We start from the raw sequence: 18,045 nt of genomic DNA, 5'->3' as shown, positions 1-18,045 counted from the left end.
TTTAGAAATTTTCATCTGCTTTTCTGAAAATATATAACACTGAAAATAAAAGTTACATAAAGATTGCATTGTGCAAGGTTATTTGGTCTTTATGTTGTTGGCTGATCTTGAACCTTTGGAGTACAACGGAGAGAAGAATTCATGTTGGAATTAGGAATAAAAGAGATGTTTTAAACTGAATATGTTCCACTTGAGTTTTTCTCAAATGTGTTCTTCTTTCAGATGATTTCTATTTTATTTCCTGGTTGGTTGGTTGGTTTGGGCAAAGGCAGGTAGGATTACCAGGAACAAATGTGTTTAATCAGTACTGTCTGTGTATTGCTGAATATAACTGAAGTTGCTGATTTTACTGATATGGACATAGAAACTATAAGAATTTTTGATTGCATATCTAATTGCCATCACCCTGCCGGTAAATATAAATGAGAAATATTCCTATCAGCCAGTCCAAGTATTTCCCTCTCTGCTGTTCCTTTGGAACAATAAGTTGGCAGTTTGCTACTGCCTTTCTTTAGATCAACATAGGACCAATGCAGTAAATATATACCATCCTTCATCCTTCATCCTTCATTATTCGCAAAGATTATCAGGTAAATTCTATATGGATTTGGACCAGCATATCTAAAGACTGCCTACTCCTGCAACACTTGCTTGCAATTTACAGCCTTGGTTCTGTCGCCTGTTGTAGGTCCCACCTCCAAGGGAACCAAGGATGGAAGGAACACAGGGCAGGGCCTCTTCTGAAACAGCAGTTTGTTGGATTTGTTTACCTAATTGGTTAATCAATATCAGTTGTATATATGCAATATGTTTTATGGACTGGTCATTGACCACAATAAAGTTTCTTCCTCTTCTATTCTGAAATAATGCCAGGGAGATTACATTGGATTTATGCTTATGGAAAAACTGTTTTGTTCATCCCTGCTTTGATCATTCAAATTCCATTATCTGCTTTGGCTTCCCCCCCACCCACCCCCCACTGTTATGTTCTGCTTTGAATAGTCTAGGGGGCCTTTGAGGGCTAAGCAATGAATACAATTGTTTTTAAAAAGAATTGATATTAATATTAATAACAATAAACAAGGATCAATAAGTCTTATCCAATCAGTGAGCACAAGGCAAGCAGTCTCTATCTTCTACTTTGCTTTCCTCTATGATGAAACTGAGACTGTTACTCATAATATTTTGCGCCCCTTATGCCATTTCACAAAGAGGGAAGGGGATATGGAAAGACATTATTCTCTGGGAAAACTGAATTTAGACGTATTTTGTACAGTTGATTCAGGATCAGCAGTTCTGCAAGTAACTTCTCTCATTGTCATGGATTATGGAACTTGTTCATTTTATCAAGTTTCTCAAGGAGAAACATTGTGAGTTGGAGAGGCACTGATATAGCCCCCTGGATGTGAGGTAATTACATGCTGGAAAAAAGAATTAAAGTGTAGGAAACTAATTTGCAGAAGGTGGTTCTTTCCCAAGTTTGAAAGACAAACTATTTAACTGCAACCTAAAGAAGTAGATAAGACACTTGTGGGATTAAGCCAGCTACTTGTTCTCTACACATTTGCCCATCAGCAATGTTAAATTCTAGCAAGAATGATCCCACTGGAGTAGACAATACCTCTTTAGGTGAGAAGATTATGCCCAGTGCTTGAAAGAAGCAATGGTGAGTATCTCTTGAAGTGGTCCTAAAGTTTTGGACAACTACCAGCTGATGGGGTGGGAAATGGGTGTAGCCATCCTACTACAAGCATGCTTAGAAGAAGCTAATTGGCGAAACCTAGTTCAGTCTTGCTTCAGGCCTGATTGATGACCTTAACTAGAGGGAGGCAAAAGGAATACTAACATGAAGATTCTCCTGTATATCTCAGTGGCCTTTTTCACTGGTGATCATAGGACATTGTTGGAATGGCTTGGAAACAGGAAGCATTGTGTGACAATGACGCCATTCTTCCCTGCAGAACTGGCAGTGGGTGATTCGTGTTCAGCCCTACGGCATCTGCACTGTGGGGTCCTAAAGGAAGCTATTCTTTCTCTCCTGCTGCTCAAGATCTCCGTGAACCTGCTCTAATAAACTTCCTCTGCGTATCCTTGAAGAGGTCACAGAAGCTCAAATTACTACAGAATACAGTTGTCCAATTGTTAAATTACACCATACAACAGCAGTTCTGAAAGTTCTGCCCTTCTTGCCTGTGGGCTACCAGGCTTACTTCAAAATGTTGCTATTAGTGAATAAAGCCATACCTGGCTTAGCACCAGGACTTAAAAGATTGACCCTGTAAAACTTGCCAATCCACACGATATGATCAGTAGGGGAGGTCCCACAGGTTAGTTTGTAGAGGTTAAGAGTACAGCCTTCTCCATGGTAGCCCCCCCCCCCACTCCCCATTATGGCACTCTCTTGCAAGTGACACACATTAGCTGAATGATCTCTTGTTGCTGAAAACCTGCTTGTTCATTTGTAGGAATAACAACTGCTCCAAGAGCAGGCCTCATTCTGTTGCCTTCCAAATGTTTTAAAAAAGCATTTTTATTTTATTTCATTTACTGTTGGATTGTTGCTTTTATTGTTGCTGATTTTATTTAAAATTGTTTTTGTTGTCATTTCTAACCCTTTAGGCTTCTCCAAGAAGAAGCAGTATGAAAGTAAAATATTAGTTTCTTTATTTAATAGCATTTTTAAAGAGCCCCAGTATAAAAGACTCTGGGTGCTATACACAGTATAGAATCCATAAAAACTCAGAATAAACATCAAACAACAAAATACCTTAAATGAAGTAAATGAACTAACCAGGACCAATGTACTTCAGAAGACAGTGTATTCCATAGTGTAGGGAAGACTACAGAGCAGGATTGCCTCCTAGACCGTGATCCCTTCTCCTCTTGCAGAGGAAGACTCTGGAGCAGGCACTCTCTCAATGATAGGACAAGATGGACAAAATCATGCTGAATAATGATATTCCTCAGATATATGGGACCACGCCATATGCCACTCTTTAGGGAACAATCAGGATTTTGAATAGGGCTCAGAAGCCTACTATTAATGAGTGCAGTGCCTGCAAAATAGCATCATCCTGCAGTCATGAATTTCCCCTGCTAGTAACTTGGCCACTGCATTCTGAACTACTTGTAGCTTCTGGGTCATCTTCTGTCTTGTGCCAACTGATGCAGAATGAAAACAGAAAGGCAGGCAAACACAGGTTTGAAAAGCTTTATTGCCATATTTTAAACTTTCTGATAATAGCCAGGAATTGGATGAGTCAATAGCCAGAGAGCACTTAAGACTTAGAAAGTTCAAAGAGTTTGTAACTTGCTTCGTAATATGAGCTGTACAGTAGTGATCTGCTGGCAGAAGAAAGGCAAAGGCAGAACCAGGGGAGTTGTCTACAACAGTTCATGGTTGCAGTCGTACAGGTCAGCCTTCCAAATGTCAAAGCCGAGGCTCTAGAGGCAGGACCAGGAGCACAGGGAAAAGAACACAGGTCTGGAATCAAGGTGTGTTTCCAACAGAGGGCAAGGGTCTGGAGGCTACCCATCTAGAAGCCCAGATGTTGGTGTGGCTTAATTAGGGGCACTAATGCTCTCTCCTCTCAAGCAGCTGTGCTGATCATCTTTGCTTAGCGCTTTGTAGCTGCTGGCAAGTTCTTGAGGTAGGTGTCCTGCTAGAATCCGGCCCCTTATTACCTGAGTTGGGTCTCACCTGCCCAGACTCAACGTCTCTTAATCAGGTGCCTGATTCCTGCTGGCTCTTTGGACCAGACTATAACATCTTCAAAAACGGCCCTGTGTAGAGAGTAGTCCAATCAAGTGGTGATCATGGCATGAATGCATGAATGAATGCCAGAACTTCCCAGTCTACAGTAGATAGTAATAAGAATATTATAATTAAATTATTACATTGTAACCTGCACTGTATGTAGACCTGTGAATCATTGCCAGTGTACACTGAAGTATCCTTTAGACAGCACTACAGGTAGCCATGGGGCCAACTACATAGACCCCTGTTGTTTCTCTGGCCCTATAGGGAGCAACAGGCTGCTTTCTGGGCTGAAAGTCAGGATATAAATCAAATGAATAATTATTCAGCACGCATGTGCATATGTGCAAATAGATATAGATATTCATATACATATACATGAAATGCAGTTATGGATTTAATGTGTTAACTTGTTTACCCCAAAGGCATATCTGCACTTACTGCTGAAGTTGTTGAGCTTGACACTAAGCCACCCTAAGAAAATGCTGTCCAGACTCAGACACTTTAGCAACAGCTTGCAAAGTTTAGTGGAGACCACTGGACAATTCCCTGGCTGCTCTGCCCTCCCACTTTTTTTCTTCCAGAAAAGGAATAACTAATCTCTCTCTCTCTCTCTCTTGACAAGTCGCTGCAGTTTTCTTAGCAAGATTTCAGAAGTGGTTTGCCCTTGCGTCCTTCCTAGGGCTGAGAGAGAGGGACTGGTCCAAAGTCACCCAGCCAGCTTTGTGCCTAAGGTGGGACTAGAACTCACAGCCTCCCAGTTTCTGGCTTGGTGCCTTCACCACTGCACCAAACTGGCTCTCACCTACAGTATCTATATACACAGAGTTAAAGCATCAACACGCACCTACATGCAGGTACAACAAGCTATCTGATCTGTTTCTTTCTAATGTCTTTTGAACCCACCTTTACTATGAATGCTGTAGTAGCACAATGGCTATAACTTTTGCCTTGTAAGTAGAAGGCTGCAGTTCAAAACATGGCAGAAAATTTTTAAATTCCTTGTTTTTCTTTCTACAACCTTCCTATTTAAAAACAAACAAACCTCCAGTGATGCACAGTTTACCATTTTCCAGTTTCCTAAGATTGAAGGGTTTCATCCCTAGCCTCCAAATAACCCATTGATCTGGTTGTTTTGCTCTGTTTTTTCTTTTTCCTTTGTTTTGTTAAAAAACTTTATATACATATAAGTGGGTTGTGGTACAAGAGAATTTGGGAACCTCTGGGCTCCCCGGTCTGAGCTGTAAACATCTGGAGGTCAGCGAAGTGATACGAAAAACTCATATTTGTCTGGATTTTTACAGCACAGTCTGATAGCTGATATTTTATAACGACAAAACAGACATACTATTATATCTTTTGCTTCTGCAAATAGAGCCGCAAAAACATATTGTGCTGAAGAGGTTGTATTACAACAGAATAAATACTAGATATTTTAAGGATCTGTCTAGCATAAATGTTCTAAGGCTACCAGATGTCCAAAAAAAAAAGCCAATCAATGACTTAATGTTAGTGTCTGTAATAGGGATGATTGAGATGGAGAGCAGTGACCTCCTGTGGTAAGGCTAGCTAGAACAGCAGTTCTTTATATTAATTGATTGTTCCCCAAAGGGGAAGTAGTGTAAATATAAAACCTCATCATCTACAGAACAATCTAAAACAGTACTGAAACTCTCTTATCTTCAGTATAGGCTAGAAAATAAATGTCACTTTTGACAAGTATTTTCCACTTATACACCGACTTCTGTAAATCAGATACTAAGGATTGTATGTACATGCTTCAAAAATAATTTAAGAGAAGTGTTTGGGACTTTTTGAGAATGCAGCATTTCTGTGCAATTCATTAAAGCAGCCAGACTTTTCTAGGCTTCCAAGTGAGCTGGGGGGGGGGGAAATGGTGCTGTTGCTTTAAGAATTCCATTCACCCAAGTCAATGCAACTCTGATATCCACTCCCCTTAAATCAGGCACTGGCTAAAGCTTTCTCCTCCACCCTGCCCAAATTTGCTTGAATGAATAGCAGAGAGGAGCTGTGCTTACGAAAGATCTAAAGCCTTCTGTCCAATTATTTTCAAAACATACAGAGTCCTATCATGAATCAAAATACTGAAGGACGTAGGCCACTAGTGGTCAAAATTGTAGGACTGTATAGGGTCAACAAGATGCAACTATTTAAAACAAACAAACAATGGCAATAGTTTTGAAAGAAAGGGATCATCATGACTGAGTTTCATCCTGTACAAATAAGATTGGCAGGGAGCGAGATACCTCAATGTAAGATGGGAAATTACGAAATCTGTGCAGGAAGGGGATTTGTAATATCTATGATTACTCTTATGCAAACAAATGGGGTGGGACTGACTCTGACTTTTGAAAAAACAAGTCCATTCTTAGAAGGAATAAAAGATAGGAAATAGACATATCAAATGAGAAATCAAAGGCTAGTGTGAGTTTAATGGCCACTATTGAAGAGTACCCCCATATCGCCATCTTTACTTCCTGGATTGATTTCTTGGTTATATCCAAGAAATATTAACCAAGTTTCTTGGTTATACCCTGATTTTCTTCCAGGAATTCAAAGTGGCTCAACTAAGTAAGTTTATGTTAACCAGTGCACCTGTTAGGATTCTCGGCAGCTGCTGACCAGCTAAATAGAAATGTAAGCAGCTTTTGCTAGGGCTAGGGATGAGAAAACATCCGAAGGACATCACATTTAAAAACGGTTAGCAGGGCATCTCTGTGCCACAGTGAGAGGGATGTGAGGATGAGCCCTAAGGCAACTATGAACCTCTCTGGAGCAAGAGATCATTTTATTAGTGGTACATCAATCCTTACCCCCTCTCTTCAGATTTCCCTCAGTTATCACACATCATTTATCACATGCTTTTTATTTGTGAGTCCTCTAGATCAGACAGTCACCCACTGGGGATACTGTATCTCAGTAATATTTATTATTAAGCAAGGGCTGGATTAGATGATCTATGAGACCCTTTCTAACTCAATGCTTCTCGCTTCTTTCTTCTTTTTAAACACCCAGCTGGGTTTGTTGCAATGAAACCCATTAATGGCCAAGACATTTATGGCGGCACCAAAAGCCTAGTTCCAGGAAGGAACTAGGCAATGAACAAATGCAAAACTTTGTGGTCTAATTATTTAAGTGTGTGTGTGTGTGCGCACACGTGTGTGCATATCAGCCCTCAACATAAATATTCTCAGGGTACCAGACCCATTGAAAACAATACAACTCATCCATAAGAATAAAAAGAACAGCAAGAGGCAGCAGATTTTAAAGACAATATTTCAAATAAGGAAAAGCTCAACATTTTTGCAAGGGCTTAAAAGAAATAAAACAATAAATTAAAAAGTAGGTAAATATGGAAACACCAAGGATAGTCCATGAGAAGAAATCACCCAGGATCCCTGGGGAAAGACAAAAATCTAATCTATTCTGGTGCTTTCTTGGCCTTCTTGAAATGGGGCTTAGGGGTCAGCAATGGAGCTGTACCCAAACCCTAGAAGGACGGGCTTGCCACATTTCATTCTAGCATCTCAATATTTAACCAGCTTCATGCAGCAACACAACAGAGATTTTTAATAACAAGTGATGTAGCTTAAGACTGAAACTTCTATTGTAAAACAAATACCTTGATGTATGCTCTTCCTTCATTTTTTAATTTCATTTTATATCCATTATACTTAATTTTGAAGAAAAAGCAAAAAAATTATAATGCTTATAACATTCAATCAATCAAATCTTATTATTATTATTATTACCAGCACAGCTTATAACTAATATCCAAAACTGTAATTCATATTGATAGAATATCTACTTTTTTCCTTTTATCTACATTTAATACTCTAAGGCACCTAAATAATAGAACATTAAGAATCTGATTATATAAATACCATTGTATCGAAAAACATATTGTACCAAAACTGAGAAGATGGAGCAATAGATGGCCTATATGGCTAGATTTAATAATATGTTAAAGGATTGTGCTAGTTCTAGATTAACATTTTATGGATATATTTTTAGTTCCTACAAATGTCACTCATTTATTCATTATTCTATATATTTTTTTCTGATTTTATTAGCACTGCTGTATTTTTGGTTGTACTTTATCGTATCCTCTGGTTCTTATACTAACCAATAAAATAAAAATATTCCACAAGCTTTCTACATTACAAATGGATTGTTTAAAAGAGCGAATCGAGGCAAGCCAGCAAGCGTGTCCCTGTGGGTCTGATGCAGTCAAAGCAGCTAGCAATTCTTACTTTGCTCTGAAGTAACAGAGGTTACTGAAGGATGAATAAGCTAATTTTGCTGTTTCTGTAAAACCTTCCAGGCCGCCCAGAGGATGAGGACGTGTCCCACTCACACAGCCAGGTGTTACACGCAACATGCAACAGCAGGTGAGGCCCAAGATGAAGACCGCAGTGGGCTTTTAGCTTTTTATAGCGACCTTATAAGATCCATGAATTTCTTTACACGTGGCCTCAACGGAGCTGTTGCGTCTTTTGTTTCCCATTCGCCAGGTGCTGGGTTTTGACCTGAATAAAAATTTTGTTTGCTAACTTTTTTCAGGCCTGACACATACAGGAACAACTTTCCACCTTATATTCTCTGTGAGGGAAGCTTGCTTTACCCCGAACTCAGCAGAGGAAGCAAACGAGCCTCAAACCAATGGTGAGGCAGAGCCCAGCCTAGTGATCACGAACACGTCCTGACTTCCTTCCTTAAAGCGAAAAAAGATTAAACCACAAATAAAGCTGATGCTGAAAACAGAAGTTGCACAGCGAGACGCAGCCATGGCAGAAGGCAAGACAGGAGGTGCCGGCCTGTTCGCTAAGCGGGTGCAAAAACAGCTCAGCCGAGCCCAAGAGAAGGTACTTATGTTGAAATGTTCTTTCAGCTTACTGGTTTTATGACAACCTGGAAATGATATGTATACAGCCGTTGTCTTTTTAGGTCTCCAAAAGCGTCTCACCAAAATGAGAGGTTATGTAAAGTTGAAAGGGAAGTGGGGTGGTTGTTCATTTCTCCTTTCTGGATGTTTTTCATACTGTTCTGAATGCTTCATATTATACTGGATCTATACACAAGCTGGTATATATCCTGTAGTAGACTCCAATTTTATCCCAACAACAATCTTGTAAGGTAGGCTGGGCTGAGAAGCCGTCACTGGCTCAAAAACATTCAGTAGAAGTCCAGGGCTGACTGAGAACCTGAAACTGGATTTCTCCCGTCCTAATCCAGGATCCTAATCATTGCAACCTATTTGCTCTCCATGATCATCAGGTACCCCCGAGTCACCTCGAGCCTTTTGCCCTCTTACTTTGAATAATATCCCAATTATAGAACGGATTTTTCTCCAACTGTTCAATATATTTGAAACAAAGAATCTAAACCACATCTGTCGCTGGTGGGTTGAGGGGTGGATAATTTTAATAAACTAATTAATCAGAGTAGGATTAGCACAACTAAGCTAAAGAGTTAAACTAGTCAAATTGCTATTCTCCATTCCAGGGATTCAGCAAATGTCATTCTACAAAGCAAGATAAAATGTTCTGATCTCTTCCTGGAAATTCTTGGTTCAAGGCAGGCTAAGTGTTCACATGAACAGGCCTTGCCCTGCCAGACCTTCTAGGATGGTGAGAATCTTTGAAAAAAGAAAAGAAAAACACGTACCATAAGCATTGCTACCTTGCAGTTGATGATTCAGACCTATCCGCATATAAAGTCAGTTTGCCCGCAGTTCAACATGTAAGCACATTTTGAAAACGATCTCATCTTGTCAGAAAGTAGAGGCACGGTCCTGTCCGTGTTACATTGTTGGGCGGAGTTTGTGGGAAATGTTTAGAAATATATCAATATGCATATATTTCTGTGACACGGGTAGCATGTCTGTGCTCTCCTGTGTCTTAAATCTTAAAGTTGCTACTACTTGCAAAAGAACTGCCACGGTGCTTGATTTCCCACCACATCCATAGTGTAAAAACCATAATAACACCCTCCACCTTCACACGGCCCAGCCTAAATTGCCTTGCCCCTCCGGAACTGTAAAGAACAAGAACCCTGATCATCTGATGGTACAATTACTGGGAAGGGGTTATATGTAGTCAAACAGAATTGAACAAAAATGACTAAATGCTGATGAGGAAGAAGCTCATAACGTACTAACCTAGATATTTTCACCACGTTTCCCTATGGCAGAACCTGGTCATCTGAGATCATAAAGTCTACTTCCCCACCCCCATTTAGAAGCATAAACTCATAGAATTGGTAGTGACCTACAGGTCATGTAGTCCAATCCTCTGCTCAGTGCAGGATCATCTGACAGATGATCATTCACCCATGGTTTGAAGACCTCTAGCGAAGGAGAGAACTCACCGCCTTATGTAGCAGCTATAGTCAGGAGGTTTCTCCTGATGTCTATCTAGCCTGGACCTTTTTCTTTTGCAGTTTGCACTTATCGGTTCTGATCATGCTTTCTGGAGTAATAGAACGTAAGTCCATTGTGTGATCAACCTTCAGTTTGACAGCTCCATTCTCCATTCTCTGATTCCTTACCTAAATTCCCTTTCTGCCACTAGTTTGCTTCCAGACTTGCAATGCTATCGTGTCTTTCATTTGAAATTTCTTGACAGCTTCATTCTTGAGGATGTACACACACACCCCCAGGAATTTTAGGCAAATTCCAGTAGATAACATCTCTGCCTGTGTCCACTCCTACTACCACCACCACAGCAGGGTATATCCTTGTCTAGCCAAAAAAAGCATCATCCATGCACAGGATGGGATGGATCATCAGGATTTTTTGGGAGGAGGGGATCCCAAGCTTCACAGAAAACAGAACCACCCAAAAAGAAGTGATTATTCTCGGAGTCAGTGAGCTTTGGCTGACGGGGGCAGGAAGGAGACGCAGAAAGGAAAACTGAGGAATGGTGTGACACTTTCAACTGGCTGGCTGACACCCTGAGGAGAAATACTTCTTTCTGCAGTATTTGGTCAGGAGTCTCACTTGTACAATGCTTTAAGGTAAAGGAACATATTATGAAACTTTCCGGAAACTCAGCATTAAAGGCCTGAGAGACCCTAAGGTTACCCAATTTCGGCTGCAAACATTGACCCACCCACTAGATGGCAGCCAAGAGGTACACAAAACCCTCACTCTTGGCTGCCATCTACAGCAAAGGTTTACAGCAGTGTTGTCCAAACTTGGCCACTTTAAGATGAGTGGACTTCAACTCCCAGAATTCCCCAGCCAGCCATGCTGGCTGGGGAATTCTGGGAGTTGAAGTCCACTCATCTTAAAGTGGCCAAGTTTGGATAACACTGGTCTACAGCCTCAGCAGAATGAAGTCTTCATCTGGGCACCAAAAGAATAGCAAAAGTGAGTTCTTAGCCATCCTCTCCAGAGATGGAGGCTGTAGAAATGCTGCCATGGAGACGGAGACCGCCCCTGACTCTGACACTGAAGATGATGTCATCCCCATGCAGTTTATACGGAGAACATTTTACTTTATTTTATTTATTAAATTTATATACTGCCCGACTCCCAACAACTCTGGAGGACTTGTGAATTAGTTTGTATTGCTATCTGATTTTTAAATATCCCTTTCATCATCTAAGCTGCTTTCACCATTTTAATGGAATGAGGACATACAACTTTTGTTGTTGCTGCTATTGTTATTGTGGATTTTTATAGGAATGTGTTTGGGTGGCTCCATCCATCACTCTTCCTAAGAACATGCTTGCCATATTTCTGTGTTCTGCTACACTGGATGTACCTAGACATTATAATCAGTGGCTGGAAATAGTTGAGAAGAGCTTCACTCATCTACTGTGGATAATTGCCGTGCACCACCCAAACAGGGAAGGATTGCTTAGTTAGTACAACGTGTGGTTACCATATTTGTACAATAAAGATGCCCTCCCTTGAGACTGCATTTGGACAGCATGCTAGTTTAGTTAATCAGGAGTTATTCCACTGTGCAAACTGGATATTCCACAGAGCTAGTCCCACTCAGTACGGAATTGATGATGGGTGATTCTGACTCTGTAGAGGGCAGCTCTTTCTATGTTCCTCCACATTTTATTGCTTTACCTTAATGGAACTGGTAGCTCTAAGCTCTGCAAAACATTTTGAAGTACAGCTCCCACAGTCCTTTGTCATGGGCTTTGATGACTGAGGGAAACTGAAGCCCAAAAAATCTGTAGTCACCAGTCTGACCACCTATTATTGGCCAGATTAGCACCATGAAACCTCCATCGTGTTCAGAAACAATATACTACTGAAAACCAGATGCTCAGGACAACAAACAGAGGAAGCCACATTTGTCACATCTTGCTTGTGAACACCTGGCTGCTGTAGAGCTTTCATTTATGGGCTGCACCAATTCAGACAACCACTAAATCCAGCAAAAAGATACAGCAAACCCTCTACTATTATCTGTTGGCTGTCTGGGTTGTCCAGATATGGTAACTATGCATACCAGAATGCTGAACTGAACGGATCTTCATTTGTCTGCTGAGTATGAGGCCAAATTCAGAAAGTATCGTATACTTAAAACATGTTTTGGTAATTAATCCTTGGGCTGACTTTAATCTCCCCAAAAAACAGTCTGCTGGTCCTGATAGACCCTGAAGGAAGTCCTTTTATAGTGGTAAAATGCACTTTTGTTGTTTTCTTGTAAGTGTATTAATAGTATCAGATGGCAATGGGAGAGAAGGAAACCACAAGAAGAATGTTCCAGAATGCAGGCCATGTCATCAACTTAGGGTGTGGGCCCTGTTGTTGTCAGGCTAAAAAAAGCATACCTTTCCTTTTTTTTTCTTAACTACAAGAAGTAAATATTCCATCTAAACCTCCATTAGATGCAAGCAAGAAAATCATCACTATGCACATAGAACACTGTGGGATTGTTCTGTGGCTTGGCAAGGATGTGCATCTCTACCTCACACCTTAGCAGTTTGCAAGACAGGGTAATTATTAGTGCCATTGAACATTGCAGGCTTTTAATTGGAGGAATGGGGTGGAGTTGGTCTGCAAAAATTAGCTCTCTGCCTGGTGTGCTGTCCAAGCTCTCAGTGGCAATCATGAGATATATTTGCAGCTAACAGCGCCTGCACTGAAGGTGGTCACTAGTTCATTTTCTTATTTGCATGTTAAAAATAAAGTGTTGAGCAAGGCATATGTCATGGTGTATATTCTTCTGGATAGGTGACTATATCATGGGAAGTGGGCCGAAACTTGTTGGAAGGGGGCATATAAAACCATTAAGCCATTGAACAATAATGATGTTGTGCAAAATGAGAGCATTGACTGCAGAGAATTATTGTTTGTCTACTGGATAGACCAAACCTTGTTTGGGAGAACAGAGTCCTATCGCTGTTCATTTCTCACAAGGTTTACTGACTGAGCAATTTTCTTCTTATGCAACAAGAAATGGAAACTAGAAACCCCTTTCAACTTCATCTCTAAATGCTAGTTGCTCTGGAAGTGCATGGCTTTTCCAAACTGAACCACTTCTCCTGCTATTTCATTTTGTCAATGACTGCAGTTTTATCAAATGACCATTTATCTCATGCATTCAAAAAGAAAGTGGTTTGAAGAAGTTCATCAAGGCAGAACAATAAAATATGGAGGAAGAGATAGAGATTTACCTCCTTCTGCTGTTTCAGTGTGGTCTGTGCTGAGTGGTACTGGATCAGTGGCTCCATGGGATTTCACTCAGGGACTGAATTTAGTCAAAATACTAGGATTACTTAATTATGGAATAGTGAATTATGCCAATAAAGCTAATCTTTCTATATCTGCCCCAGAGATGCCAGATATTGAAACTGGAATCTTCTGTAAGCAAACATTGTGCTCTGTCATGCTTCCTCCACCTCAGCTTGGTTTTTTTCAAAGATTCTGGAAGAATGTAAGGTCCAACAAAAGGATGCCAATCCCCCAGAAGAGCCTAATTTCAGGAAGGGCAATCATACAAACTATCTCCCCCAGCCTGGTGCCCTTTGACTTTACTGGAAATTGTGGGTAATATAAGCCCCAAACTTCTAGAGGGCATCAGATTAGGGAAAGCTTTTATAAACCATAGTAGTGCTGCTGCCTCTGAAGCCTGGAACTCCATGTAGAAACCACAATGGCTTGGAATAATTTAATATAGACAGATGGTTGTAGTAGGTTATTTCTTATTCATATGTCAAGACAGTGCCTATTTTAAGGGTATCAGATCTGGGCTGCAAAAATCCGGATGACCCAGAGATGGCCACAAAAAGATAGAGATTCTCTGTATTGTCATCTAGTGGTCATCTGATAGCACTCTCCTTTTATGTAAACAAGAGTTACCCTTTCAGTATTAAAAACAACAACTTGGAATTGTTATTATTGCTGAGTGATAATATTACCAGTTATGCCCTTTCCTGGATCAGGATGCCCTTCAAACAGTCACACATGCCCTTGTTATCTCCCAGATAGACTACTGCAATGCGCTCTACATGGGGCTACCCTTGAAGAGTATCCGGAAGCTACAGCTGGTCCAGAATGCGGCTGTGCAGGCTATTTTTGGAGCCCCAAGAAGGGCCCATGTAATACCGTTGCTCCGCGAGCTGCATTGGGTACCAGTTTGCTTCCAGGTCCAATTCAAGGTGTTGGTTATCACCTTTAAAGCCCTACATGGCATGGGACCAGGTTACCTAAGGGACTGCCTCTTCCCCATGACGTCAACCCGTCCCACCCGATCACATAGAGAGGGCATGCTTTGGACCTCCTAGGTAAAAGAACTCCGATCAGGAGGGTCCAGAAGGCGGGCCTTCTCTGCTGTAGCCCCTGCCCTTTGGAATATCTTGCCCCTGGAAGTGCGATTGGCCTCCTCACTTCTGGCTTTCCGAAGGGCTTTGAAGACCTGGTTCTCTCACTTGGCCTGGGGTGGGGAGGAAATAGTTCAAGCGTGGGGATGGCTAGCCCCATAGTGGCCAGCTGTCCTCAGCCCGATTTTCCATCTTCTTGGATTTTCCTTTTTTAGTATTGTTCCTAATTTTAGATGCATTATGTATTTTATATATATTTATAGTTTTAATGTTTTTTGTAAGTCGCCCAGAGTCCCCCATTGGGGGAAGATGGGCGGGGGAGAAATCCAGCAAATAACTAAAATAAATAAATAAATAATATCCCAGTGAAATATACCTGGGATAACACTCTTTGGATTTTATAGGCCTATCCATATGATTTAACAACAAGGATCAGTTCATTTTACTTTTTTTTTTTTTAATTGGTGGTGCTAATCTCTCTTTTAGTTCGTAATCTGTATATAATGAAGGCTGCACGGAGAAACCGAGAAAGGGCAGGACTGTGCCTACTGATGCCCTGCTTCCTATCACATCCTCCATGTGGTAGGTGGCAGAGACCTGGCAGCTTCTGCACCTCTATATCTGTCCTGGTCAGCTGGGGTTTCAGCCCAAATCTAGTACCCTTAAGAAAGAGACTCTGCCATCTCTACAATATGGTAGATTTAGAAGGCCTATACAGGGTTCCTGTTGGGTTTCAAGTTACTGGAGAGTCCATGTGTGTTCCTCTCTCTCTGAATTGTTATCCCAACGTGTGGGGGGCAGCAGGCCCTTCTCCACTCTTTCTCATGAAAAGTCTAATGACTGAGGGGGTTTTTGCTGGAAGCCGAAGAACTGGATGACACATTTCTTTCACTGCAGGGCCATTCATGGAAACAAATGCACCAGTCACGCCATAGATGCTCATCTCTAAAATAAGGCCGCCTTCGACTCACTGTATATGCAAAGGGCTGTATATGTGACTGCTGCAGCTGTTCTTTCTCTCCCTGTCTCTTCCACAGGTTCTACAGAAACTGGGGAAAACTGTGGAAACAAAAGATGAGCAATTTGAACAAAGTGCCTATAATTTCCAGCAGCAGCAGGTTGTATGATGGAATCGTGGGAGCGACTTGCTTTCTGGAAATTTGGGGATGGCGGGAAGGTGACATGTACAAGTCTGGGACAGGTTTTCCAAGCTTTTCTGGCATGCCAGAATCTGAAAGACCTCTATGCCAGGTTTTGTTTAAGACTCTCAAACTTTTTATACAAGCTCCACCCGACTAGGCTGCTGTGAAAGATTCTGATGATGCTATGTCTATAAACCTGTTGGATGACACATTTATAGTAATAAAATGTATTTGGCACAGACCTTTTCTCTGCAAGTTCCTGAATTGTCAGAACACTGGGGGATGGGTTGTGGTGATAAAACTCTAATGCAATGTTTCCCAAACTTGGCGACTTCCAGATGTATAGCCTTCAGTGCCCAGACTGGCCATGCTGAGTGGGGAATTCTGAGAGTTGAGCTTTGCGGACTTGGGAATGCCCAAGGTCCAGGAACAATATTCTAATAGGAATGACATGCAGAAATATACTAGAAGTACAATCTGCCTTTCGTTTCCCCCCCAGATTGAAGGGCAAAAACTCTACAAAGAACTGAAGGCTTTCCTCACTGCTGTGAAAGGTACAGAAAGCCCAAATCCTAGAATGGCATATTTTCCAAGTTAAGTCATCTGGTATCAGATCTTAAATGCAAGACTCCTCTGTTTTCCCATCTCTTCAGTTATCTGATGAGACTTTGTTAGAAATAAATGAAAGCTTGCCTTTTGTCTCTGAGCCTTTGTTAATTCCATTAAAAATCCAGTCTGTCCTTCAAGGAGCTTCTTGGCAGCATATGTGGTCTCTTTGGCTCTTAATCCTTACACAAAACCCCTGTGAAGAAATTACCCATGAAGTTTCCTTGCTGGAAAGGACTCTGAGGTGGTTCCCTACGATCTGCCTCTAACAAGATAGCCACCATAGCACTCTGGTCATTCTCTGAGACAACACCATTAACCCCAATTGATGGACATTTATCTCACAATTTGTTCTCTTAACAGATACAGGAAGTTAGGAGGCTCTACCTGTTGCCCCAGAATGCATTTCTTTCACATTTTTATTATACTTAATAGGGAGATTGATTTCATCATGCAATCCAAACTTCCCCAAAGAGCTGAGATTCCAGCAACTTGATTTAAAACCAGGATGTATAAGATGTGATGATGCAAACAACTTGACCTAATGAGGATCTATCTTAATATGGCCTAATGGCTAATCAATAATAATAAACTAAACTAAACCAAACCTAATGAGGATCATTAAAGAGCAAAGATTTCTAGTCATTTTCCAGTTCACTTGTCATGCTCTGCCATAACAAAGCTTATTTTGATTTAGTTAGTGTGTTGCGTGAATCCAAACAGTATAGTTTGTAAACTGTTGTTTGTGGTTTAGGTGAGCCTAGTCAGTTGTGGTTATTCATCAAACCATGGTTAAAACATGGCTTAGTGTAATATGCAAATATAGCCACTGATTCAGAGAACATGCTCACTTAGGTTAATAGTGACTTTTCCTGTCACCTACTTTGCCTTTTCTAGGAATGCATGAAAGTTCCAAGAAAGTGTCTGAGACACTGCAAGAAATTTACAGTGATGAGTGGGAAGGACATGAAGAATTGAAGGCCATAGTTCAGGTAATTATGATATATTCCAGGTATCAAGGTTGTGACTTTTTAAACTGAAACATTAGATCTGAACTAGTTCCTAGCTGTAGCTATTACAAGAAACCAGCTCTTAGGACTTGAACCTCAATTCTTAATTTTCCAGTGTTCTTCAATATCCTTGTATATATTTAGGGTATATCCCATATTTCAGTTTTAAATGGCACTAACCATTCTTTTCTCTTACTTTTGAATGATGCTTGTTCTGCTGCTCAATTCTAAAAACCCCAGCAAAATAAAATGGTCCACGGGAGGAAAGCAAAGCAATTCCTCTTGTTCATTCCCAGTCTCTATATGAAACATTTATATTTTTCTTTTTAGACTGACCCTGTAACCTTCTGGGGGGAAAAAAGGATGACCGCGTGGGGGTTATTTCCATAGCATTTTGAAAAATCTCTCTCTTTCATTACAGAGCAATGATCTTCTGTGGGAAGATTATGAGGAGAAGTTGGCAGACCAAGCAATCAGGACCATGGACAACTACTTGAGTCAATTCAATGAAATTAAAGTACGTACTTCTGGAGTTGGGTATGCACTATCTAGGACAAAATACAATGCCAAGAAGTTCAGTTTTTCCTGTTAAAATGTTTATAGTTTACATATAAGCAATCTTTTTTGCAAGGAATACATTTTGGCCTTATCTTCATATAACTTCTTTTGGAAAAAAAATGTCACATATCTCTCAAGAAGGACCAGTTCATTCTTGAAT

The 18,045-nt window shown here is 40.8% G+C and overlaps 1 protein-coding gene across 1 annotated transcript in view; it reads left to right on the top strand.

The window, feature by feature from the left end:
• Nucleotides 1-8,522: 8,522 nt before the first annotated feature.
• The window catches only part of BIN2 (bridging integrator 2), a 33,655-nt gene continuing 24,132 nt past the window's right edge, over nt 8,523-18,045 (top strand). The window contains exons 1-5 of the mRNA XM_007420730.4: nt 8,523-8,643; nt 15,607-15,687; nt 16,211-16,265; nt 17,215-17,309; nt 17,749-17,844. Of these exons, the coding sequence (XP_007420792.2) occupies nt 8,530-8,643; nt 15,607-15,687; nt 16,211-16,265; nt 17,215-17,309; nt 17,749-17,844 (441 nt within the window). The 5' untranslated portion in view covers nt 8,523-8,529. The remainder of the gene's footprint in view (nt 8,644-15,606; nt 15,688-16,210; nt 16,266-17,214; nt 17,310-17,748; nt 17,845-18,045) is intronic.

Source organism: Python bivittatus, unplaced genomic scaffold, assembly GCF_059951505.1.
Source record: "Python bivittatus isolate LINGU-HERP-01145 unplaced genomic scaffold, Pbiv_v1 ctg000220_np1212, whole genome shotgun sequence".
Lineage (NCBI taxonomy): Eukaryota > Metazoa > Chordata > Lepidosauria > Squamata > Pythonidae > Python > Python bivittatus.
This window is presented reverse-complemented; position numbering and strand designations above follow the sequence as displayed.